Source organism: Lissotriton vulgaris, chromosome 11, assembly GCF_964263255.1.
Source record: "Lissotriton vulgaris chromosome 11, aLisVul1.2, whole genome shotgun sequence".
NCBI classification, from domain to species: domain Eukaryota; kingdom Metazoa; phylum Chordata; class Amphibia; order Caudata; family Salamandridae; genus Lissotriton; species Lissotriton vulgaris.
Genome location: NC_141699.1, coordinates 706,114,719 through 706,141,163, shown reverse-complemented (window position 1 = coordinate 706,141,163; position 26,445 = coordinate 706,114,719). Strand labels below are relative to the sequence as shown.

General features: G+C 44.1%; 1 protein-coding gene across 1 annotated transcript in view; it reads left to right on the top strand.

Annotated features, from left to right (window-relative positions):
* The window catches only part of LOC147683350 (uncharacterized), a 120,106-nt gene extending 113,948 nt beyond the window's left edge, over positions 1-6,158 (top strand). The window contains exon 3 of the mRNA XM_086944825.1: positions 4,498-6,158. Coding sequence (XP_086800951.1) covers positions 4,498-4,816 — 319 coding nt within the window. The 3' untranslated portion in view covers positions 4,817-6,158. The remainder of the gene's footprint in view (positions 1-4,497) is intronic.
* The last annotated feature ends 20,287 nt before the right edge of the window (positions 6,159-26,445 follow it).

Here is a 26,445-nt window from a genome sequence, read left to right as displayed (position 1 = left end):
AGGGGGCATATATGCCAACTAAGTCCCAGGTGGCACTGGGGCACATGAGTGTGGTGGAGACCTCTGCCTCCCTCAGAACTGGTGAGGGCTTTCTGCAGTGAACCACCCTGGCCCATTGCACCTCTACTTCTGACTCTGAGGACTCTGTTGTGCCCGGTCTGGAGAACATACTTTAAGAGGTTACCCGGGCATGGCTGATGACCTTGTGTGATGAGTGACTGGATAAGGAAATCACTGTAGTCTTGATTGTGCGGTGGTCCCATTTCCTTTGTGTGGGCTGGGGGAGATAATCGGGGGCTTGCCCAGTGTGTCCCACTGTGTTGGACTGCTTTACTGTTTGCCCTTTCTACTCCTCTGGCTGGCGGTTCCAGTCCCCCGATCATGTCTGCCCATTATAGAACTAATCTGGCCCCCTTTGGACTCTAGTTGGCTCCTTGTTGGGCCCTGTTTTTTGTTGTTTGGAAAGGATGTTTTTATGTCAGACTTTGGGGGTGTTGGGGATGTGTTTAGTTCTGTTTTCTGTATTGCTTTCTTTCAGTGGGGGAATATGAATGTAGATGTTCCAATTTGTGAGTGATAAGTGGGGGAATATGAATGTAGATGTTCCAATTTGTGAGGGTACTGTTATATGCTAATACTTACTCTGCTTTTTCAAAGGGCACTCTCATTTGGATTAGGCCCAGGGTGCCCTTTCATTTGCATAGGTCATGAATTGACCCAGATGGTTGTTATGTATTGGTACTTGGTCGCTTGGACGGTAGTGATGTTACCCTACTGAATGTATACGCACCAAATGTGGACAGGTCTGCATTTATGACAAGCTTGGTCCCTCTACTCCGTTAATGATTGCATTTTTTAGGCTAGTTGGGGGGGTCTTGAATTGTGCAGTGGGCTTAGGCTTGGATAGATACCACCTGTCCTTACATACCGCACCTGTGTGTAGGTTAGCAGATGTTACCCGTGCTTGCGCTGCACAGTTGGGTCAGGTTGATTGCTGCAGAGTTCGAAACCCGGTGGACCGGGTGTTCCTATTGCTCTGGATTGCATATCTTGGAAGGCCAGCTCAAGAGAATTTATAGCTGCAAGATAATGTATAGTAAGGTGCTTGGTGCAGAGTTCTTGGCAACAATATACTCTGATCATGTTTCTGTGTTGTGTTCCTTCCAGTGGTCCACATGTACGCTGAACCTTCCTGCTTAGCACTTGGACCTCATGACGCTTGAGGACCAGGCTTTCAGGTTTTGTTGGGTGAACATGTTGAGCAATTTTGGCTTGAACACGCAGGCTCAGCCTTGTCAGTTTAGATTTAAGGGGAGACTATGAAAGTGGTAATTCAGGGTTATTGCATTTCTAACAAAGTAAGCGTGCACACCCAGTTGAAATCTGACATTCAGAGGCAAGACGCAATGCTTGATGGCATTCCCCGCAAGCTGAAGAGTAACTCCGGAAAGCAGGGAGAACACCCTGGATGAGAGAGAGAAACTGTTCGAACTGGTTGAACGTTTGCAGCAATTTGATTATAGAGCCTATGTGGCCAGGATTCATGCCGAGAGGGACAAATCAGGCAGAATGCTTGTGTTGCTCTTACAGAATGAGGATTGGGGGCATGCCGTTCTCCCGGTGTTGGACGCTTCAGGACGTGATGCAGAGTTTTATATAGCGCAAACTTGACCCGAATCGGGTATCAAAGCGCTTTACATAGCACCAGTTACGTTACATGAGGACACACATTCATTTTTGTTAGGCACAGGGAGATTAAGTGATTTGCCCAGAATCACAGGAAGTTCAGCGTCATTGCCAAGACTCAAACCCAGTTCCCCAGATTCGAGGTTGACCACCCTAGCTGTTAGGCCAACTCCTCTCCCCTGTCCCCAGGAGGAGATTAATACATAATTCCTCCATCATTATTGGGATTTGTATTCTGTGAGGACTGGGGCAGTGAGGTGGATATATTAAACTACATCCCAGATTCCTCCCCAGTAACTTTAGATTCTGCAATAGTGGGTCAATTGGCTGCAGGTATTACTGAACAGGAAGTGCAGGGTGCGAATAAGGATAAGGTGAGGGGTAATGTCCCAGGGTTAGATGGTCTGTACATAGAATTCGGTGCTTTGGAAGCTGTGGGCCTGGTCCCTAGGTTGTGGCCCTCTTTAATGATAACTTGAGGCGAGGAGTCCTTTCTCCCTCCCTACATTAGGCAACTATTGTGTCCCTACCTAAGAAGGATAAGGACCCACTTCTCAGTTTGGATCATTCCTCTCTAAATTTTCAACACTAACTACAAGATTCTGAGCAAAGACCTCGCGACCAGACTACTCCTCCACATGTAATCCTTGGTCCACCCCGACCAAACCAGTTTTATTCCCACGCAAAGCACCATGCCCAACGTTTGTCTGTTGCTTTTGGCTTTGCACCAGCAGGAGTGTCTACCGTTGAATGCTTTGGTCCTCTCTGTGGATATCTCTGTGGATATCTAGAAGGCATTTGACTCACTCTGCTGGGAGTTCTTATATGCCATTTTGTTTGGCATGGGTTTTGGGTTCCCTTCATCAAATGGACAAATTGTCTATACACTTGTCTTACATTGAGCCTATGCTTCTGGAGAGATGATGCCAGTTACTTGGTGGTTTGTAAACTAACACATGATTTACATGTCAGGGTTTCTTTAAATCATATGCAATTCCCACTATAACAACTGTGACCCGGGATATGAGTTGCAGGGTGCGGGCGTGATCCATCATTGATAGAGGCAGACTGTAACTACTAGGAGGTGTCTAATTTTCATCCTGGCTGCCATTGGTTGTGTTGATGTTACGTGTGTAAGGTGGTTGTTTTCAGAAAAATCAATAGGACCCACCTACTGTGCACATACATATGGATGTCAAAGATAACTGCATAACTAGACTGTACATCTTCAGCCGAACTGGGATTTTGACTCTGCCAGCTCTAGTGGAGTACAGGTCGCCACTATAAGCACTCTGTAACTTACTGTTTTGGACCAACATTTGGAAATGGTCTTTGCAATACAATATTAATCTAGATTGAAAATGAACACCCACTTTGTCAAAAATTATAAATCCAAGTTATTGTAAAAGATTGCCCATCATCTCTGTTGAGCCAAATGGAAAAGTTAATGGAACAGACTGAATTTGTACAGTTTCATCTGCCAAAACCAGCCAAAATCCTGCCATTGCATGAGATCATGGGAGTAGAGCTACACGGTAGGAATCATTTAGAGTTGGGTGATAATTGGGCATCTGCGTAAAAACAGTGAATGTCCAATCCCCGAAAGTCTTGGTCCACCTGCCTCACGTGAAGCTATGGGACCTCCTTTGTTTCTAATGATGAATCAGCAACTCCTCCTTTTGAAACGCCCTCAAATCATGGCCGCTCTTGCATTCCTTGGCTAACATGCATCAGAAGGCCGGCCCTTATTGGGGTGGGACTTATGACCGTGTCTGCCTTTTTTTCCTGCCCTGTACTGCCATGCACATCATGGGGTCCCAGGCAGGTAAAATTATCAATGTTCCCATGCACTAGGAGAGAACTTCCAGGTTGTAAGTCAGGTTGTTTTTTTAAAATCCATTGAGGGTTGATCATGAAAAGTGGAAAAAACAACTGCTGATTCATCCATCACAAGTCCAGTTTCACTTAAAATGCTTCTGCCATATTAGCAAAAACACCTTTGGTGACCACTTCCAGCCAAATCACTTTCCTTAAAATTACTTTGACCTTTGCGCTAAGGGGTCTTGGTCCTTCATCGAAACACCCTGTCCTGATAATGGTCTCATAGAGTCATCTTGGTCAAGACCGAAACCGCAATGCTCTAACCCATTTCCTTTTAGTCTCTGTTAAGAATCAAATCTGGGAGATTTTTGTTCCTATGCCTAGGACTTTCTTCAAATTATATAGTTTTAGGAATGAGCTACACATGGATGACCGGAATAATCTGTCTAGAGTTTCTATTCTGTTATCAATGTTGTCGAAGTATCTGCTTATGTGCGAACCTCTAATGAAACCACTTTTTATGATTGAAAAATACAACGATATAATAGATACACCCAGTTGAACTGATTTATTTCTTAGCTTAAGAATTCAAGATTATTGGCTTTGGATTTGTTTACGTACGTCATGACCAGACGTTTACAAAATAAATAAAGATTCTATTAGAATATTTTTTCAAATATATCCCTTGTAGGCCTCTTTACCAGACTCTTAATGAGGCACTGTGTTGGTGACAGGTGGATGGCTACTGGTGGTTTGTTTTCTGGTGCAGTAAAAACAGTGAGGTAAATTTGACAAAAAAGGGTATCTGTGCTTCAAAGCACTGATATCAGCAGTCCAGCATGTGCAGGTTTTAAAACTGCAAGGAGACAAGATCAAATCAACTATAAACCACCACTGGCAAAGCTGCCTAAGTTTAGCTCCTAGTCAACATAAAATTAAAAAGGAACCCACAACTAACCATTATTTTGTCTTCTTTATCTTTTTTTGTAGCCCTCAAGGGGGGAGCCAGGTTTGCGAAGACAAGAAAAAAGTCCCAACCAAGGACTTTGTGAAGGAGGTCAAACCCGCCAGAGAAGAGGTGTGTTCTTTGAGGCAACCCCGTTCAAGAAAGATGTGTCCTAAATGTGAGATTGTGATCTGCCGGAAGTGTGACACCCTACATGCAAACAGTAGCTTTGTGGCCCACAGTTTGCTGGATCATTATGACCGGGGTGGGCCATTACCGCGCAATTTGAAGGAGTCTATGCCAAGGTGCTGTGACCAAGAACAGCATTTTGTTGTGAGATCCAAACTCCAGAAGAGCTTCTGAATCCCAGTCACTACTATAATGGGAAAGCTGGAAATTTATAACATTGAAGAGCACTGCGGATTTTATTATTTGCGAATATTAAATTTTTTAAGCCAGTTTTAAAGCATTAAAGCTGCTATCCTAGTCAGTTAAAAAACTAAATGGCAGGTATAAAGTAAGATAGGAAAGACAACTTATTTTACTTTTATAAATGAATGATTAATTCCAGAGTGGGAGCTTTCCTGACCACAAGGTCATCCAATCAAATAAAATGCAAGGTTCGAGGATTGCGTGCCTCAGCCTGGATATGTGGGTGTGATATGTATGTTCTTTGCTACAGTATCACCACAATCCAGTGTTTTAAAAAAAAATAGGATTTGATTTGGACTTAAATTGTAATGGAAAATTCTATGAAGTCTACTGTTTTATATGTACCCACGAATCCTGCAGTATAATTTCACCACTCTAGAGATAGTACAGTGGAGGGATTCCCACAATTGAATTCTCCTCTGGATTTAGCACTTCCCCCAGAAATCAGGGCAGTTTCCATAAGCACCCAACTCCATCTCATGCCCTTAATATTGGTTAGATCTACATTGTTTCTCCATCACAGCTAAAAGGACTTTTCTATGAGGCTCTAACTTCCTACCACCTCTGACATCACAGATTTTGTTTGTCTGAAAAGCTATTGCATACATTTTAAACATACCCTAGAATCCGAGTGGGAAAGATGACTGTGGTCAGCATGGCTCACTATCACTTTTATTGAGTGTCTGTAAAATCCCCACTCGTGTCTGCCTTAACTTTTGGAAGGCGGTTCAGTCTCTCTCACGTCTACCTACTACTTCTCCTTTCTTATCCTCCTGCTCTTAAAGCTTCAGTTTGAGTGCCCTGGTACTTCCGATTGTAGGTACATGCCCTATTGGGTTTACCAGTTCTGTAGTAACTCCGCTGCTTAGAAGTTTTCAGTTAGACCCTATGGCTGTTGGAAGCAGCAGGAATCCCCTGATGAAGTTCTGGAAAGAAATGAGGAATTACCAGGGAAAATAGGGGCATCATTCTAGATTCCCTTATTTCTGAGTGTATATACAATGCGCGCACTTCATAATACCCTGTCATTCCCCTCTGCCATGGTTACTGGGGGCCTTGGTAACAATAACTCACAGGGGAAGGGGAGGAGAACAGCGGGCACACTACATGGGCACTCATAATGTGGCTTTTAAAGTTTTACCCTAAATGATGATTTAATGAGCATCTATGTAGATTTGCAATATTAGACGATATTAAAAATAGTGTTGCGTGTTTGGATATGTGCCACATGTTTTTGAATGTATTTTATTGCCAACAAATAAAAAAAGGAGAATTTTTAATAAATTGCGGCTTTAAAACGTGTTCATTGATTATAGGTGGTGACCTTGAGTGTTGGGGTTTTACAAATTGTATTAAAAGTGCTTTAACATCGCCAAGACCATCTGCCATTCTTAGAATATGTAGGTTGTGTATAACTGGTCAATGCATAAAGGGTGTCCAAACTGTGGTATTTTTGTAACGAGTGGTGTGGGTGGTCATAGCTCTGTATCCCCCTTCAATGTGCTGTTTTAAGGAGAAATGCTACTATACACAGTAACGGAGGTCTAACTTTCTCATCTAAGCTAGGAGCAGAGACCATGTTCTCTCGACACAAAGTGATCCTTATGTGTCATGTAACTGAATCCCACGGGATGTACACTTGCATGTGCGTGGGTTAACCATACCTTGTATTCCCATTTTTTCGCATATAGTGTGTACCATTTACCATTCCTCCAGCCTGTCTTGATATAATGGTACAGGATGGACAGTAGAATTCCTGATTGTCATTTATTATTCGTCGCCATTCTGGGCAGGTAATACCATCTACACCTTGGAGTGACCATTGTTAGGATTATTTTACAGGGCACAACACTGTATGTATTCTGCTAATATTACTCCTTGTTCAGAAGAAAAGGAAGCACGTCTGAGATTCAATAGTTTCAAAAGTAGTGAAGATACATTTGAATTCATTTATATTATTCTGATCTGTAGCATAACAGGGACTGTAGAGAATGACAATCTAGTAAACCCAGAGGGAGAGGTCAAGCTATATAACTTCTTTCATATGGTTCACTTGTGCAGTGTAACTCTTTGTAAATATGATGGTGCATCTATCTGGGTTATTATACATTGGCGACAGTTTTTTCAATAAGGGTTTTTACTCAAAAATTTAGACTGGGTAGGTTTAAATTGTAAAATGATCAGTTTTACGCTTGGGCTCATAAAAAGGCCAGTTACCTGCATCCACTCCACAATAACAGTGGGTGAAACCTGAACAACATCATCAAAATCCATTTTTCATAAACAGAGAGGGATATGTGCAAGGAGGTGGAGGAGAAAGGAGTTAGCCTTCCTGGCTTAACGCCTCTCTCCTCCACTTCTGAAACGCAAGGCTGCACCATATTTACAAGAATTGAAGAGACAATGCTCAGAGTCTCTGTGATCCTGTAACCTCACTACACTCCTTAGTCATGTACCCAAATTCTTTCTAAGGTACAAAATAAATTGAAAATCTTGAAAAGGAATCTAAAGAGGTAGCAGCTCACCAAATCTGATGTTTTAAATGTGCACCTTTGGCTTCAGTATGGCATCATTCCCCATACTGGCAATTACTTAATTACTTTTCAACAGACCTTACAATTTTGGTTTTATATAAATGATAGTTCTACTGCAGCTGCCAGCAGGTTATAGCATCAATGAAGATTCTCATGATGAAGAAATACCACAAGGTAACGTTTGTTCTCTATCATGGGATGAACAATGATAGCCATCATATCCCAGCCAAAGCTAGCCAGAGACACTGAACAGATCAGCAACCATATAAAACATTGGCACAGTATTAATATTTAAAGATGCCTGGTAGCTGCTACACAGCCACAGGCGAGGTAGATAAGATGCAAAGTGTCTAATCCTACTAGGAGCTTGATGTTACTCGCTAGGTCCCCATGCCCCATGTCCTGACATACCCAAAAATCCTGAGATTAAACTACATGCTATTCCTGTGAGAATCGTGACATGACAAAGCACAAAGAAAAGAGAGCAGAATAAAACTCAGAATCTGACAAACACAAGTCCCAACATATTTTCATTATTTTAACAAACAAAAGAATGTTGCTGTCAGGACTGAGCATGTCACACCACAATACCTGCATGCAATCCTAGAAAACACACAAACCGTTCACACACAACAACCACCTAACTTCCGACAGGCAGTTGCACCATGAATAAGACTTAACACTGTTGCTCTAACATGTAAGCTAGACCCAAGTCGAACGAAACTCAATCAGCCACTACATAGCTTCCCTCGGATCTGGAAACAAAGCCATCCTTCCCTCTTAAGCCACTAATCCTACCACCCAGCAAGCAATCCCAGGTTTGAGACTGCACCCAATCACACACAACTTTACCTTCCAGGTAAAGCAGTAGAACATGAACACACAGTGAAATACCCACCAAATCAGTCCGTCAAATCCTTAATCAAATAAATATCAACCACTAATGAAAACACTCTCCAATGGATAAAAAGCACACACACTCTTATTCCATATCCAATTCCACAACTTCAAGCCTAACACTCCAGATGCTGTCTAAAGCAAAAGGCATCAAGAAAACACAGACACTTGTATACCTACCCTCACAACAACAATCAAACAAAAAACAAACAATACTGAACAAGGTACATAAAGTAACAAGAACAAGCTGAAATATATAGCGGAATAGCAACCCTGCACAGAGAACTACAAGCAATGCACTATACAACTCCATCACAAACAATCAACAGGCAAGAGTGCAATTGCATCTCACTAACTGTAAATGCGCAACTATTTGGACACAATAATATTACTCGCCAATTTGCAGAGAAAACTCTTCCATGCCAACTGTTGGACTTGGCCCTTTTTGCTAGGTTAACCCCAAACTTTCTTCCTTCTTCCGCTTATTTTACGGACCTTTTTGTTGGCTTTAGGACTCTGGGCACTTTACCACTGCTAATCAGTGCTAAAGTGTATATGTGGTAAAGTGCATATGCGCTCTCTCCTCCAAACCTCAGGCCTGCCACCGCTGGGCCTGTGTGCAGATACTGTCGCTTTAACTTGGCATTTAAAACTGCTTGCCAAGCCTTAAACTTCTCTTTTATTACACATAGGTACCCCTGAGGTAGGTGCTAGGTAGCCCTATTGGCAGGGTGCTGTGTAATTGAAAAGTAGGACATGTGCCTGTATGTGTGGCATGTCCTTGTAGTGACAAACCAACTATTTTGTTTTTCACTGCTGTGATTTCTAATCCTCTCATAGGCAAGCATTGGGAATTCCCCTATATAATTTTAAGTGGTAATGCCTGATCAGAAGGGAGCGGTGCTGCCATGTTTGGTGTGTTTAGAATAGTTGTGTTAAATCCTACTTACTGGTGTTGTTGGATTTTACATCACTATCTAGAAATGCCACTGCTAAAAAGTGGCCATTTTTTCTGTGCTTATGAGTCTTTGTGCTTTGCGGCCTGACTCTAATACTTTTTTTACATCAATTATGTGCCCAATTGCTCCTCCTACTTACTTTTTGCTTGCTAATGCACTCATTTCAGTCAGGCCCATAGAGGTTACCTTAACCCGGCTAGTAGAAGTACAGGTGTTCCTATGCCTATGTTTGCCTACTGTCATTGATGTGCTTTTCTGTTGAATTACATGCTCTAAGTATTTACTGATGAATGTCGTTTTTGCTTTGCATTGTCCAGGATAACGAGTACTATCTGAGTAACTGCATAGTGTACACAGTATTTGTGATTCATGTCATTTTGGTCTAGTTTTATGCACACTATAGTATATATTTTTATATAATCCTGTGTGGAGTCTCTTTTGTGGTGTATTCATTATGTTGCTGTGTGAGTGTGCTGTGCAAACGCCATACACATTGCCTCTGATAAGCCTGCCTGCTCTGCGCCAAGTACGATAATGTGAACAGAGGTTATTTTTGGTGTGTAACTGACTTGCCCTGACTAGAGTGATGGGTTCTGTATGGCTTAGGTGCATACCCTAGCCAACCAGAAACCCGAATTCTAACACTAACCCAAACAGAAAATCAACATCATTAAACAGGGATGAACTACACATTTATAAACACAGTACAATTGTGCATCATTTAATATCAAACATCCATTTTTGTGAAAGGTTCCCTTTAAAGCCTTGTATCACCCTGGATAGAACCCAAGAAATATTGAAAAATTGATCTGTACAGAAAAAAGCCCATTCGCCTGAAAGGCAACCTAGCATCTTCTCTTTTTCATCGGTTTTCTGCATTCCTTTGAAGCCCTTTACTCAAAAACAAAACTCAGTTTTCTCTTTCATCTTTACACTTTATTGAAGAGTTCTCGTCTATGGAACCTGTCCATATTCAGACAGAACACAGGGCATGTGCACCAGGGGAAGATTCAACCTTGTCCAGCGGAAGACACTTCCTTTGACAGTGCAGGTACAGGGGTGAGAGCGAGCCCGATGATGAAGCATGCCACCTGACTGGGTTAGGATTTGATATCCTTTTACTCAAGTAACCTCTGTGTATTCTGCAGAGATAAAGATACCAAATGTAATGGTAGGAACTTGTTGAGTGTCTTTTTTTAATCTAAAACATTCTATTAAAATGTTTTAATAGATTAGTAAGAGCACAACTTCAATACACCGCACATATAATTATGTTACAAATTGAAGAACCACAATTCACATCAAATGAAATAAAATCAGGAACATTTATTTAGTGCACAAATCACCCGAAAGTCTCATGGCGCTGTAGGAAGGCTCAAAGTTGTCAGCATAAAAGAGACGAAGCTAATGGTCGAACAGCCATGTTTTTAAATTCTGTCGAAAGTGGTTATGGTCAAAGGTGATCCGTAGGTGTAAAGGCAGTTTGTTCCATAGGGTGGGGGCAAGAAAGGAAAAAGCAAGACCCCCGTTTTTGACAGTACGTACTCTGAGCGGAGTAAGGAAAGATTTGTTACAGGATCTTAAGGGCCTGTTTGGCGGGTACCAACTGAGTTTTTTGGCCCAGTAGCCTGGACCGCTGCCATACATGTTTTTACGTGTTAGGCATAAGATCTTAAAACGGGTTCTAATCTTCACTGGCAACCAGTGAAGATGTCTAAGGCTGGGCGCTGAGGGGGATCTAGATGGAAAATTCAGCACTATCCTAGCTGCTGTATTTTGCAGGACCCGAAGCCTGGAAAGGAGGTTTACATTTATTTCCGTCAGCAGAGCATTACCGTAATCCATATGCTGATAATCCGTACCTGTACTAATGGTTTCCTGGCTTCTAGCGGGATTCACTTAAAGACTTTGTGCAGATTGCGCATAATGCCAAAACAGGAGACAATCATGTGGTTGACCTGTTTTTTCATTGATAATTGATTATGAATTTTAATTCCTAGATTCCTCACTGTCTGCTTTGGGGGTGGGCAGGGACCGAGATTTTAGGGCCACCAGTCATCAGACCAGGACTCATGAGCCTTAACAAAGAGTACTATCTCGGTCTTGCTTCTGTTTAATTGTAGGTGGTTGATGTTCATCCATCTTTTTATGTGAACCATACAATTCTTAAAACGTGATTTTGTGTCTATAGGGTCAGGACCAAGGGTGATCAGAATCTGAGTGTCATCGGCATATGACACTACGTCAAAGCTGTATGATCTGATCACCGTGGCCAGAGGGGTCATATAAAGATTAAACCGCGTAGAGCTCAAAATTGAGCCCTGTGGCACTCCCGTCTTAACAGGCCTACAGCATGAAACTAGATCACCTATCTGTACTGCAGTGACTCGATCTGTTAGATATATTTTAAGCCTCTCTAGGGCCATCCCCCTGACACCAATCTCCCAGAACCGTTCAAGAATGCTATGGGACATGGTGTCAAAAGCTGCTGATAGATCCAGCAGGATGAGCATAGAGGACTGCCCTCTATCCAATGCTAGTCAGATGTTGTCCGTTACTTCTACCAGCGCCATTTCAGTACTATTGGTGGCCCTGAAACTGGACTGTGAAGGATCGAGTAATCCATGATTCTTGAGATGGTCTACGAGCTGCCGGTTAACCAGCGACTCTAGTACCTTCCCAAACTAAGGGAGCAGCGAGATTTGGCGATAGTTAAGTTTTGGGTCTGCTGTAGATTTTTTAGAATTGGCCTGACTCTGGCTTCTTTCCATATCTTTAGGACCACTGATTTTGACAGTGACCTATTAAACAGATTTGTGAGGCTGTCAAGAAGCACTGGAACAATTTTAGACAAAAACGTGGTGACATAGGATCGACTGGTGAGCACGATTTAATGTTTTCCATGGACTTGGTCACTTCCTCAGGGTTGTATTGGGAAAATTCCTCTAAGAGGGGGGAAAGGCCAGCAGTGGAAATTTGGTCTTTTTCCTGGGTGTTTAAGTATTCATGTGGAGGAAAGGCACTATGGATTGTGATCATTTTTTAGGTCTCGGCTAAACGCGCGGAAGCGCGTCTCGCCGAGATCTTTTGTTAGCGAGTGTGCTTCCCAGGAGACAGTTTCGGCCGCGCGCATCCTTGGAGCCAATTTGAAACGGGAATGCGCCCTGTGGCCAGGCGCTGCCTCCTGGGAAGCTCAAGCACCACACACGCATGCGCATACACACACACACAAGCGCCCATGCACGCACGCACATACATACATACAGACACCCCCCCCTGACACATACACACACACGCGCACACACACAAGTGCACCGAGGCCCCCCCTCCCTCCCCCGCCGTCACCGTCGCACACATACATACATACACACACGAGCATACACGCACACACACAAGTGCACCAAGCCCCCCAGCCTTTTGGAACTTACCTGGCCAATGTCGGGGACTCTGCTCTCAGCACGCGGCGCCCAACCTCCTGCTGGCGCTGCCCCGGGGCTCCACACCGCTCACAGGAGCCCCGGGCGCGAGACGCATTTGACTCCGCCTGCCTCCTCTTCCGGTCTGGACGTGGCCCCGCCCCCGTCACAGGCGACCGTGCCTGACTTCCGGGGCACAGTGTTCATTATTACAAATGTTTACATGCTGGCTTATGTGTTTAATCAAACGGAGAAGAGACGATAAAAGCACAGTGCTAGTGCAATGAGTGAAACAAAACTGCTATATATGTCTAAGTATGGGCGAATTTTGCGAATCTCGCGTTCGCGAATTTTGCGGATTTGCGAACTCGCAATCCGCAAAATCCGCGAATTCTTGCGAATTTGCGGATTTTTTTTTTTGTGTTCGCAAGGATTTCTGCCAGTTCGCGAGAGTTTCGTACCAGTTCGCAATTGCGAACTTACATTTCGGCGCGCAACGGTCGCGAATTATGTTGTTTCTACGTCTGGTTCATCATCACAGGTTCCCAGCACCCTCTGTTTCACCACTGCAACCCTCTGTTACATCAATGCCACCCTCTGGTTCATCATTACTGTAGATTATGGGGGGGGGGGAAGCAAGCACACCAGCCCTGCTTCAACTGAGATGAATTAATTTGGGGTTAGTTTATTAATGTGCCACTGTTTTAAAATTCCAGTCTGGCACCTGCTTCCTTATCTGTAATTTTGCTTTCTGTTGCAGTGCATTTTTTTTCCCCAGGACCTTTGTGGCCTACTTGTAGCTATTCTATGAGCCTGCTGTGAGGGTCAGAGCAGGGTCATACAATTGTTGCAACTAGCAACTGAATTCTGGAGGGGCCCCAGTCAGGAAGCACTACCGGGAATTGTTACTAATGATGAGTTTGAACTCTTGCCCCTGCCGAGTGCTTTCAGTTTTGAAAACCTCGTTTTTCTGCAATTTCGCGGTGTTCGCGGGGCGCGAACACACGCAAGATCGGATTCGGAAGCCGCAAATTCGTGCGAATATGCAATTTGTTTTTTTTGCGGCGTGTTAGTTGGCAAGGTTTTGTGTGTTTTTGCGAGCCGCTCGTAGCGCAAGGCGCGAAGTTACCCTCGCGGTCATTCAAGGGCGCAGCCATCTTGTTTGCCTGACTTATTTCCGTTTCCGGGCGCGAAGTGTAATCTCGCAAAGTCTGCGGCTTGCCAGTACAGTTTCGCTCGTGTTCGCAAGGAAAATCTCACGCGAACTTACCCGCGCGGTCGTGAACGGGCGCGGCCATCTTGTTTCTCATTCATTGCTATGGTTCTGGGCATGGTCTTTGTATCCTCTGTCAATCTCTGCCATCCTTTGCTTGTTTGAAGTTTTTTTTTATTTATTTTACTTATTATCTATCCCTCTATTTTTCTAGCCCTATATTTTTGTGTTTACTGCTACTTTTGGTTAATTTTAAACTACTTCTGTAAACTCTTTTCTTTTCTTCTCTTCCCTATTCTATTGTCTTTATTCCTTTCCGCCCAGACCATGGTGAAGGGAGCCATGAAGCATCCCGAGAAGGGGAAGGGTCCCGCACCCCGTGTCCGGCTCCCGTGCGGGCGTTTGAGGGGGGAGCTAGTGATGCCACGGGAGATCTTTACCCCGGAGGAGGTGGGCCAACTCGTTTTTTATGTTCAGCGCCGCCTCCCCAGGACCATCATGGGAGGCGGCAAGATCAGTGCCGGGTACGGGGCCCGGGAGCGCCGGAAGCGGTGGGAGAAGGTGTGCCAGGCCATTTACCACCACTCTTGGGTCTGGCGCACCTACAACCAGGCCACCCACCGCTGGACGGATGTCCTGACCCGTGAGCGAGATCTGCTCGACCTCCTTGGCCTTGAGATCCCCGGGCTTGGTGAGTAGTAGTAGCTATGTCTTTACTACTATGTTTTCTCCTGCTGTGTTATTATATTGCAAATTTTTGTTTTTTTCCAAGAGCAATAATGCTGCTCATTACATTGTAGGTAAATTATATTTCAAAATCTTCTGTGCATTTCAGGTTCACTGCTCTCCTTCTTCTCAGTAGTGTTGCTACTATGCTTATTTGTTTTAGATTTTGTGTTCATTTCATTGGCCTGTGAAATTATGTATGAGTGTAGTTGAAAGAACTGCGTAATGCTACACACTAAGGTTCAGATTTTTAATTACCAGCGCATCCCTGCAAAGTAGCAGGGATGCGCCAGTAATTGTGCGTCACGCCACCATCACCCATGGTGCGCCGTATTTACAATGTGGCGCACCATGGGCCCAAAACGTCACCAAAGCGTTACGCATCTGTGCCGTAAAGGCGGCGCATTGCTGGAGTTGCGTCGCAACGATGGTGCAGCTCCATCAATGCTCTGGGGTGCCCTATCTCCCCAATGCTGCGTCAAGCCGTACGTGTGCTTCAAGCAGGCGCAGGGTTTGAGTCACGCATCATTGTCCTCAAAGTGACTGATTGAAATCTTGTAGATTTCCCTCAGCCACTTTTAGGATGCGTTCCTGCACAGGAACGCCCTCCCTTGCGCCGGAACGCCCCCTATTGGCGCAGGGCTTTACAACGTGATGCATCTCCCATATGCGTCACGTTGTTAATATACGCCGCACCATTGCGCCTCTTTTGTGCTGTCGCTGCGTCACAAAAGTCACGCAACAATGGAGCAAAAGAGCCGCAAGGGCCTTCTAAATCAGCCCCTACAGACTCAAGTCCAGTCCTTCCTTTGTACACATGGCGATAAGAAGAAATAGTAGTGGTGGATTAATAGTTTGAGTATTTTAATGACTGGTTAATGTAGTAGGAAACTTTAGTGTTGTCGCTGATCTTCAATCACGATGGACTTTGGCTGTCACTTTGCGTGCTGCGGACTGCTGCCTGCCAATCCTAGGCAAACCTTTTTAGTACTTTGTTTAGTGAGTTACATAGGGTAGTTTCCAATTCGACGGTCCGCAAATCAAGCAATACTAAAGTAATGACGTAGTCGACCACATGAGATTGGTCAATAATATATCCCGTGGAGTCGTTCCCTATTTGCTATTTCGCAAAAATATTTTGTTACTTTGTTAGTTCTTTTGAAATGTTTGATTTGGTTGAGAAATATCATCCATGTTTTCTGTTTTTCTTTCTTTCATGTTGTACATCAGCTTCCCCCAGGGGCAAGAGGAGGAGACAGGAGGAGGAGGAGGAGGGTGCTGTTGACGATGCAGGCCAGGACCGGGTAGGCGAGGGCTCCTTTGCTGGCCCCAGTAAGTTTTAATTTTAATATAGAGTACTTATTTTTTCCTAGCGTTCCTCATTCGACTTTTTCTAAATCGTCTTTGATCTTCTTGTAGACAGGATCTAAATTCTTATCCTGCCTCGACTATGACTCTGTGTGGTATTACTAGATTATTCTTATTAGTCTGTCTGTGTAGCTAACTAAGATTGCACATTTGGCATTTCCATTGGACTCCCATTCTAGTCAGCAATAGCTCTATGCACTGAGTGCAGTCCTCTGGGATTGTCCATAATGTCTTTTTAAGTATTCTAAATGTTTATGCTTTGACCATTGCCAACAATAAAAAGGTGAATGACCACCAAGAAAGAATAAGATACTACTTTACTTTTGGTTTGGATAGGAGGACAATCCATTCTACTACTGTTGCAGGGACAAATCTGCACAAACAGAACTATGGACACTAAATAATGCATCGCTTAGCTTATCAATTATAATAGGTGCTGTAACTGTTAGACTTTCCACATACCTCAGTGATAACAGACTTTGTAGTTGAACCCCCAATCTCCTTACTGAGTAGATAGTGTGGCAGAGTCATTTAGCTCCCAATGTCACCGATGGCAGAGGCACGGACTCATGCTTGCAAAAATTCGAAAACCTTTAGCTCATCCACTCTAGTCTGGAGGACCAAAAACCACAGAGTCTAAGTTTAAAAGCTTTATTAAAAGTAAACACATTTATTAAATTCAAGTTTGTCATAAAAGTGAACGTGTAACTGAAAATGGAAAAGTGCTTAGTGCTGACGATTAATTGGACACATTTCTTGTGGTCGAGCCGAGCTCTCACCTGGTTTGAACTTGATCCTGCTCGTGTTCTTAGAAGTCAAGGTTCTGTCTGTTAGGAGAAAAAGTGGTGCGTGTTAAAAAGTAAAAAGCAAACATTCATCAGTTGTGCCAAAAAGTGCAGCAAGACAACAGCCTTCCCTGGAAAAAGGGACATTTTTACTCTAGAGTACACAGTCATAAATTATTAAATTGTATACTGTTTTTTTCACATTTCTTTCTTCCTCCTAGACCAAATATTATATAGTAGTGAGTGGTGTATTCTAACATTATTAAATGTACTTTGTAGGTGGAACATCTGGAGACGGGGCCAGCGCGGAGATGGTGGTGGCATTGGACGAGGAGGACAACTCTGGGGAGGAGGCGGTGCAAGTGCCGGACAAGGACATGCCTGTGAGGGTTCACACGGTGGTGGCGGGCAGAGGTAAGCTATACATTCCTTAGTCATTGAGATTGAAGACTGCAGAGTGTGCTTTCTGCACGGGTGTATTATAAAAAAAGCAGGTAGTAGCCTCCTCTAAATTTACTTCGACTTAGCTGTGAAGTTTTTGGCGAGAAGAATCCCAATCAGATCTGAGGTGAACTTGATGGATGGGATGAACGAAAAGCAAAAGAAGGGTGTAAGTAAGTGTGGAAGCACGAGAAATGTAATGATGACTGGCAAAGAAGAATGATATGTGTTTGCTTGGTCCCCGAGGTGGCTGGGAAGGTAAGAAAATGGTATGGTGCATGGCTGGGTGAATGATGAAGCAAGGATGGGTGGAAGGAGAACAGCCTGGGTGGGTGAGACAGAAACTGTATGTGTGCAATATACTTTGAATGGATGGATGCCTGGATCATTCATGGTACTATCTGACTCTTAGATAGCATATGTGTATCTAGAGAGAGTAGACGGTCGCTGGATGAACTAAGTGTTACTTTGAAGAGCATGTAACACCGCACCCGCACGTCCGTTCCAGTGTAGGAAAGGCAAGGAAAAGAAGTTGTAACGTTGTCCAAATACTACCATGAATAGTAGCAGTAGTTTGTATTGCAACTGCAAGCACAGCATATATCCGGTTATTACGGTGGACACTCCCTACCTCTCTTAATAAGTTTAGTTTAGTAGTAGTACGTCATTCATGTGTGGGGGTATCACTGTTCACTCCATAATAAGCAAAGCACCTAAAGTCATCCCATATGTCATCAAATACATCCCATGTGAAGTGCTAGATAAGCAGATAATTTAGCTTCTTCATTTTCCTTTTCTAATACTCATTTGCACTGTAGGGTGAAAGCTAAATTAATTAAGCAGTAGCCCTTTTAACAGAGTATTCTCAGTGCCACCCGTAATAGAAAAGTAAGAGCTTCACCACCTGCATGTACTGGACCGGTACAGTAACGCAAGTCTGTCTCACTCACCATGGTGTGCGTCTGTTTTTCTCGGGTGCAAGTTCACTGCGCTGGCATTATGCCGGCTTGCATAAGATAACGTACCAATTTTCCTAAACAAGAGAGAAGAAGAAGAAGAAGAGTGGTGTACTGTCATAGTCGACTGTAATGGAAGTCCATAGTGCTCGTAGAATTTGTTCCTGAAACTCCCACTAATGTTAGAGCAAGGATGAAGAAGTCTGAGGTTACATAGATACTGTCCTCAATAGTTATGTACTGTGCTTTCAATTTGCTACTTGTACTGTGACATCTTTCTGCTCAATCATTTTGTGTTAATCTTAAGGAGCATTGGTTACAGACTATGTCTTTCTTTTTTCATGTAGTTGCTCCTTCCAAATCCAAGACACCATCAAGGAGGAAGGAGCTGGCTCGAATGGCCCGGCAACGGAGGCTGGATGCTACTGTCGCTGAATATCGGCGGCTGGTGGCCCTGGAGGAGGAAGAGACGCAGTCTGGTACAACAACAACGTCCACTGGGACAGCTGCATCCTCCTCCGTGCGGGCTGCCAGCCAGCGCAGTGCTCCAGCGGTACGGAGCCGGGCTACCAAAGCCAAACGCCACCGCCCAGCAGCAAAGAAAGCAGCTGCCCCTCACAGGATTTGCAAGGCACACCGGCGCCGCTTATCCCTCAGACTGTCCTACCTGGAGCAGGAGGTCCATAACTATAAGAACGTGGTGGAGGGCCTCCGCTTCGAACTTGCCACCCTCCGCAAGGAGCATGATGCCCTGGCTGCTAATTCCAACAGCACCCTGCCATAGTGTCCCTTGCCCATTTTTTAGAGACTTTTGGGGGGAGGGAATTGGGAGTTGGGATTTTTGGGGACTTTTGAAGGACAATCGTTGGGGTTAGGGAGGGTCTTGCGGGAGATTCTTTTGTTAGGGCTTTAAAAATATACTTTTTGAAACTTTATCTGACCATACCTGTTTTTTACTGCTTTTGAGTCTGGTGGGTGGGGGTTTAACAGTAAGTTTGTTTTCCTGAATAGTCCTAGGACTTTAGTAGTACTACCGTCAATCCAATCTCTCCTCTCTCCTAATACTCCATTATACTACCTCCAACCAAACGCCTATCTTACCTGTAATTTCTGTTTGCAAGTAGGGCTAGGCCCAGGGCTGGCTCCACGGGAAACAGCGAATAAGGTTGGCAATCCTGGGCGGCTAAAATTTCCTCATAGCGGTGGTACTAGTGGTGTGACACAGTGGCAGTTGCATGCCTATGAAGAAAAAGAAAATGAAATCTGGTTTGTCCTCCTGAGCAATACAACGGTACAATAGAGAATATAGCAGGTGACAGAAGTACACTAGAACAGTGCCACATTGTAGCCTAACAAATGTTAAAGTATAACTAATTTGGTTGAAGTTCTTTGACATTAGCCATGGGTCTTTGTCAATCGGAGTAAGAATATATCCTCGGATTTCTTCACCAGCCTGTTGCTATCACCTTATCCTCCCCAGCAAGTGTGTGGATTTATTGCTGTAATTTAGTCACACATCAATGAAAACCACACAGCCCGGGGGAAGAGGGTTAGGGTTTGAAAAATGGATGGGTACGGGGGTTTTTGGGAAAGGTTTTGGGAGACAAGAAAAAATAGCACAGCATGGACAAACAATTGTGAACATAAACAAATCTTTGGGTACAAACCTATCCATCAATCTTTGAAAGTGCATGCACTACTGGATGCATGTCAGTGAAAAGTAAGTAGTACTTTCGACAACTGTGGAAGAAAGAATGCAACAGTACAGGGCGTGTGTGGAATTATTGATAACTATATTCAACATAAGGTCTCTGTTGCCAGATACCTGAGAGCCTTGCTGGTCACTATAAATCCATTCACAACACTCAATGGGGTTGGTCTGGAAGGTATAGTAGATAGAAAAGGAGAAATTGTTCTTTTTCTAGGTGTCCCCTCACTCACCAGGGTTGCCCCTTGGTGACATGCTTCATCATTGGGGCCATCCCAGTCCTCTACGGGCTGGGGCGTGCTGCGACTTGCGAATTACGTAGGAGCACTTACAAATGACTATGTGTGCTGCATATGTGATAGTGGAGTGGACTAAGTGATGTGTTAAGGGATCAATTTAGAAGCAGAGAGAGATCCAAGAAATGCAGTCACAGTCAGAGAAAAAGACAAAGGATACTGTATCTGTATGTTGTTGTAGTTGTCCTGTTGAATTTGGTAAGTAAGTTGCCTGCAGAAAAAAAATCCTCTTATTAGCGGGACTCCTCCATTGCAGCCGACGCTTCGTCCATCGATGTTGGTCACCACCAGAAGACACCCTGTAAAAAAAGCACAGCATGGACAAACAATTGAACATAAACAAATCTTTGGGTACAAACCTATCCATCAATCTTTGAAAGTGCATGCACTACTGGATGCATGTCAGTGAAAAGTAAGTAGTACTTTCGACAACTGTGGAAGAAAGAATGCGACAGTACAGGGCGTGTGTGGAATTATTGATAACTATATTCAACATAAGGTCTCTGTTGCCAGATACCTGAGAGCCTTGCTGGTCACTATAAATCCATTCACAACACTCAATGGGGTTGGTCTGGGAGGTATAGTAGATAGAAAAGGAGAAATTGCTCTTTTTCTAGGTGTCCCCTCACTCACCAGGGTTGCCCCTTGGTGACATGCTTCATCATTGGGGCCATCCCAGTCCTCTACGGGCTGGGGCTTGCTGCGACTTGCGAATTACGTAGGAGCACTTACAAATGACTATGTGTGGTGCAGATGTGATAGTGGGGTGGACTAAGTGATGTGTTAAGGGATCAATTTAGAAGCAGAGAGAGATCCAAGAAATGCAGTCACAGTCAGTGAAAAAGACAAAGGATACTGTATCTGTATGTTGTTGTAGTTGTCCTGTTGAATTTGGTAAGTAAGTTGCCTGCAGAAAAAAAATCCTCTTATTAGCGGCACTCCTCCATTGCAGCTGACGCTTCGTCCATCGATGTTGGTGACCAGAAGACACCCTGTCCACTGCCTGCCTGATGCTGAATTGTGGCTCGCTAATGTGAAGCCTGACTCCATCCTTTTTTCCCCATTGCACAGACTGAAACCCGGCCTGTAATTATTCAACGAAAAACAGGAAGTGATCTAATATTGCAACACCACTGATAAATAAATATAAGGTATGTAGGCTGTGGAGTGCAAAAAGTCACACTTTGATTTTCCTAGTAGACAGTACTATATTTTTGAAAGTGCGTACTCTGTCAGAGTCACCTTTTGAAGGATGAATAAGTATGGGCAAATTAATGTAGCGGATCTTTCCCCTCAAGCTAGGTGTCCTGTAAACTGTGTTTTAGAACAAAATTAGATCTTCCCAGCAGTGCTCCCACCCAGACCCTTACTAAAGCCAGTCGCAAAAATGTAGAAGACCCCCCAATCAAATCTCAAAAAACTAGGCCTAGCAGAAAACTGGTGACAAAACGTACTTTGAAAGTAAAAGTAGGCTCAAGTACCCCCTTACCCACCGTGGATTGCATTCAAACCACTTGCAAGCAACCAAGCAAAAGTATCCATAGCCAGCATCGCTCCAAGACTCGAAAACCCCCCCACCCAAACACATGCAATAGAAATACTGCTAACCCTAACGAACTCTAAGTTAAGAATAGTGGCAAAGGCTTTCTTTAACTATGCCAAATCCCCCCTTTCCCACCATGGATTTTCTTCAAATGACTTGCAACCAAAATTACACATTCTCACAAGTGCTCTAAGACCCCAGAACTCAGTTGCAAAAATCTAGAACACCCCGAAACACATGCAATCCTGCTGCTAGGGCTAACCCTAACGAACCCTAAGTTACAAAAAGAGCCAAAAGGCTTTTCCGTGAGGATTTTGTCCCAACCACTTCTACCCAGTATTAGACCTTCCCAGGAATGCCCCAAGACCCGCCAACCCACCCGCCAAGAAGCATAACACCCCCAAACAGGCCAAAAGCAAAATCTCATACTTGCAATATTTCTCGGCCTTCGGTCCAAACGCGCTGCGTAGCTAGGCCATAAGTGGGGTTGCCACCACGGATTTCCTGAAAAGCAAATGCAATCAGGATTAGAGTGTCCCAGCAGTGCTCCCAGACCCCGAAACTCACCCACAAACACCAGGAAGCCCCCCAAACAGGCCCCCGAAATCGCTACATTGAGCAAAATGTCAGAAATAGCAACAAAAAAAATCGGCCTGGATTTTGTCCCAACCACTTCTACCCGGTATTAGACCTTCCCAGGAATGCACCAAGACCCGCCAACCCACCCGCCAAGAAGCATAACACCCCCAAACAGGCCAAAAGCAAAATCTCATACTTGCAAGATTTCTCGGCCTTCGGTCCAAACGCGCTGCGTAGCTAGGCCATAAGTCGGGGTTGCCACCACGGATTTCCTGAAAAGCAAATGCAATCAAGATTAGAGTGTCCCAGCAGTGCTCCCAGACCCCGAAACTCACCCACAAACACCAGGAAGCCCCCCAAACAGGCCCCCGAAAACGCTACATTGAGCAAAATGTCAGAAATAGCAAAAAAAATATCGGCCTGGATTTTGTCCCAACCACTTCTACCCGGTATTAGACCTTCCCAGGAATGCCCCAAGACCCGCCAACCCACCCGCCAAGAAGCATAACACAACCAAACAGGCCAAAAGCAAAATCTCATACTTGCAATATTTCTCGGCCTTCTGTCCAAACGCGCTGCGTAGCTAGGCCATAAGTCGGGGTTGCCACCACGGATTTCCTGAAAAGCAAATGCAATCAAGATTAGAGTGTCCCAGCAGTGCTCCCAGACCCCGAAACTCACCCACAAACACCAGGAAGCCCCCCTAGGAGCACCTCAAAGGCAAGCAAGTCAGCAAAAACACTAAAAAATTTGCGCCTCGGATTTGGTCCAAAACACTTTTATCCGGTATTAGAGCTTCCCAACAATGGTCCCAGAGCCGTCAACTCACCTGCAAAGAGGTAGAACAACACCTCCACAAGTGCTGAGTCTTTCTTCATTGGGCGTAAACCAGCCCTCTGGTTTGATGGAAATAGGAGTCTGAAGGAGGAGGATAGAGGAGCATGTTCTTCTGAACTTGTGAACCTGAGGAATGCAGACTGCTGCAACTTCAAATCAATTAGCAAACCAGTGAAGACAGTTCTGCTGATGGGCTTGTTTTTGTGATTATCTGATTAAAGTTTGAAATATATTAACTGTGCACAACAAAGAAAGACAGACACACAGGAATAAAAGTGAATATGGACGAAAAAGAAAGTTATTGATTCGTTGTCTCATTTTCAGGGCTCAGTATCACGGTCCAGGAATGAGAATAAGGCTTTGTCATCATACTCTGCGAATTCAGGCAGGGCGAGCTCAGTGTCACCTGACAGAGTAGAAATTCCCTCATCTATGTTGCTGGCCACCTCGTCTTCACCCGGCGCGATTTCTCGTACTCTGAAATCTGGTGGTATGAGGTGCTGATTCATCTTGATCATTGTTAACCTCTCCACATTTTTGGGCGAGAGGCGGCTCCGTTTGGGAGTTACAATGCCACCATCAGCACTGAAAACACGTTCAGAAGACACGCTTGCGAGTGGGCAAGACAAGTAGTTTAAAGCCAGGTTGGTGAGCTGTGGCCACAATTCTTTTTTCCCATGCCAATACGCCAATGGGTCAGAATTAACATAGACCTCTGTTGAGTCATTCAGATAGTCCTTCACCATCGACTCAAGGTCCTCATCCAAGGTTCCTCCACTTTGCTTAGCTCTTGCTGTGCCTCTGACCTTTTGAGAACCAAACCCACGCAGAGCTAGCCAATCCTCTTCAGCCTCCAATGTTTCTGTTGTTTCTGGTGCAGATGATCCGGTTGCCGGTGTCTTTAGCGGCTGAGAGGTCACTTGTGCCACAGCCACAGGTGCAGAAGTGGATTGTTTTGACTGGGGATGGCCTGCTGATGTACTGCCATTTCCTTCAATTTTCAGCCGTTCTCTTTCAAACCTCTTGGCTGACAAGGCTAGCCAATGTTTGTACTTTGGAACATGTTCATCATCAAAAGGAAAGAATGCTTGGCCTGCCAGCGCCTTTTTGTAGCGTGGATCCAGAATAGTAGCACAAATGTAATGCTCTTCTGAGTGGATCGTTTTAAGACGTTCATCACCTTGTAGGAGCTCTAATAATTTCTCAGCCAGAAGAAAAGAGTCTTGGTTTTTTACATCTTTTTCAAACACAGAACACACCTCCTTCAGTTGGTCCTCCAGCATGTACAACAATGGGATAGCTTTTCCCAAATTACAGTCCTCCTTGCTGACTGCACGCGTGAAGAACTCAAAAGGACGAAGCATGCGTGTCAGGCTTTGAACTATGTTCCATTGCGCCGCACCCATCCTCAGGTCCTCTGTACCCTCTGTCAAGAAATATTGATCGAGTACCGTATACTGCTCATACAGACGCTCAAGCATGTAGAAGGTTGAGTTCCAACGTGTTACCACCTCCTGGATGAGTGCTTTCACTGGCATTTGACGTTGATATAGCAGGCTCCTCATCTGCTTCCGGGCCTTAAAAGAATGGCTGAAATGGTTGCACATTTTTCGGCAGGTGTCCAATACTCTGTACGCTGCACTGCCTTTATTACCCAAGAATTTTTGGACAACCAGGTTTATACAGTGCGCCAAACACGGCACTCTAAAATAGTCACCCTTCCTCATGGCCTTAACTATATTGGCGCCATTGTCCGTGGAAACATAACCAACCTGGCGTTTTAGTGGGGACAGCCAGTTAAGGACCTTTGTGTTAAAGACATCCAAAATGTTTTCTGCTGTGTGACGTTTCTCCAAAGTAAAACAAAGAGTTTTCCCTATGGGAAGTATTATTTCCTGCTCCTAGATCAGGACTCAAACTGACAGACACAAATCACACCATTCGTTTTGTGGAACTGGAGAACACTTACCAAAAAGGAACACGCCCAATCTAATTTTACTTAAAAAAGTGTACAATTTATTATAAAAAAATACAAAGATATCAATGAATTAACAATTAAAAACATGTTAATCACAAATAAAATACACAGTTAAAAACCACCTAATGTGGACGTGGAGAAATTAATCAAAGGAGACACTAATATCTGTCTTTGTCATATCATTTCGGGCCCTCGTTTGTCAACAATAGGAGGAATATTATTCCTTTAGACCAGATTGATTGTTGGCAACGCCGAATATGACTTAGGGATTGGCGTCGACGCGTTTCGCAATCATCAAATGATAATGGCTTCCTTCCTCAGGACAGTTTGTATATGTATTCTCCACAGGTTAAGTGTCAAACCGTAATGGTTATATTTCCAGTGGTAATCTACCAAATGTGTAGTATTCCTCTGGTGTTCGCCTGTAGTAGTATCAAGCTTCTACAATCCTATCTCGATGTATAAGGAGGCGCTTTTATTCCAAAACCAGTCTGTTTGAAAGTTAATCCAAGACGGACTTTGCACAATCCTTATTTATTGCACAAACGGGCGTGATTAATTTGGTGCCTCCCATTTATTCTTAGCGCTGTGTTTTGCTAGAGTAGTGGGTCAGATTTCCGAAATGGGGTTTCTGTTTTGCAGCCGGGTAGTATCATACACGTGGCTAATGTGTGCACACGGCTAGTTTTCCCGGTGCTGCTCTGCGTGGCGTCTCTTCAATCACCGCTTCGTTTACTGATATGTCCCAAAGCGGTGATTGAAGAGACGCCACGCAGAGCAGCACCGGGAAAACTAGCCGTGTGCACACAGCCACGTGTATGATACTACCCGGCTGCAAAACAGAAACCCCATTTCGGAAATCTGACCCACTACTCTAGCAAAACACAGCGCTAAGAATAAATGGGAGGCACCAAATTAATCACGCCCGTTTGTGCAATAAATAAGGATTGTGCAAAGTCCGTCTTGGATTAACTTTCAAACAGACTGGTTTTGGAATAAAAGCGCCTCCTTATACATCGAGATAGGATTGTAGAAGCTTGATACTACTACAGGCGAACACCAGAGGAATACTACACATTTGGTAGATTACCACTGGAAATATAACCATTACGGTTTGACACTTAACCTGTGGAGAATACATATACAAACTGTCCTGAGGAAGGAAGCCATTATCATTTGATGATTGCGAAACGCGTCGACGCCAATCCCTAAGTCATATTCGGCGTTGCCAACAATCAATCTGGTCTAAAGGAATAATATTCCTCCTATTGTTGACAAACGAGGGCCCGAAATGATATGACAAAGACAGATATTAGTGTCTCCT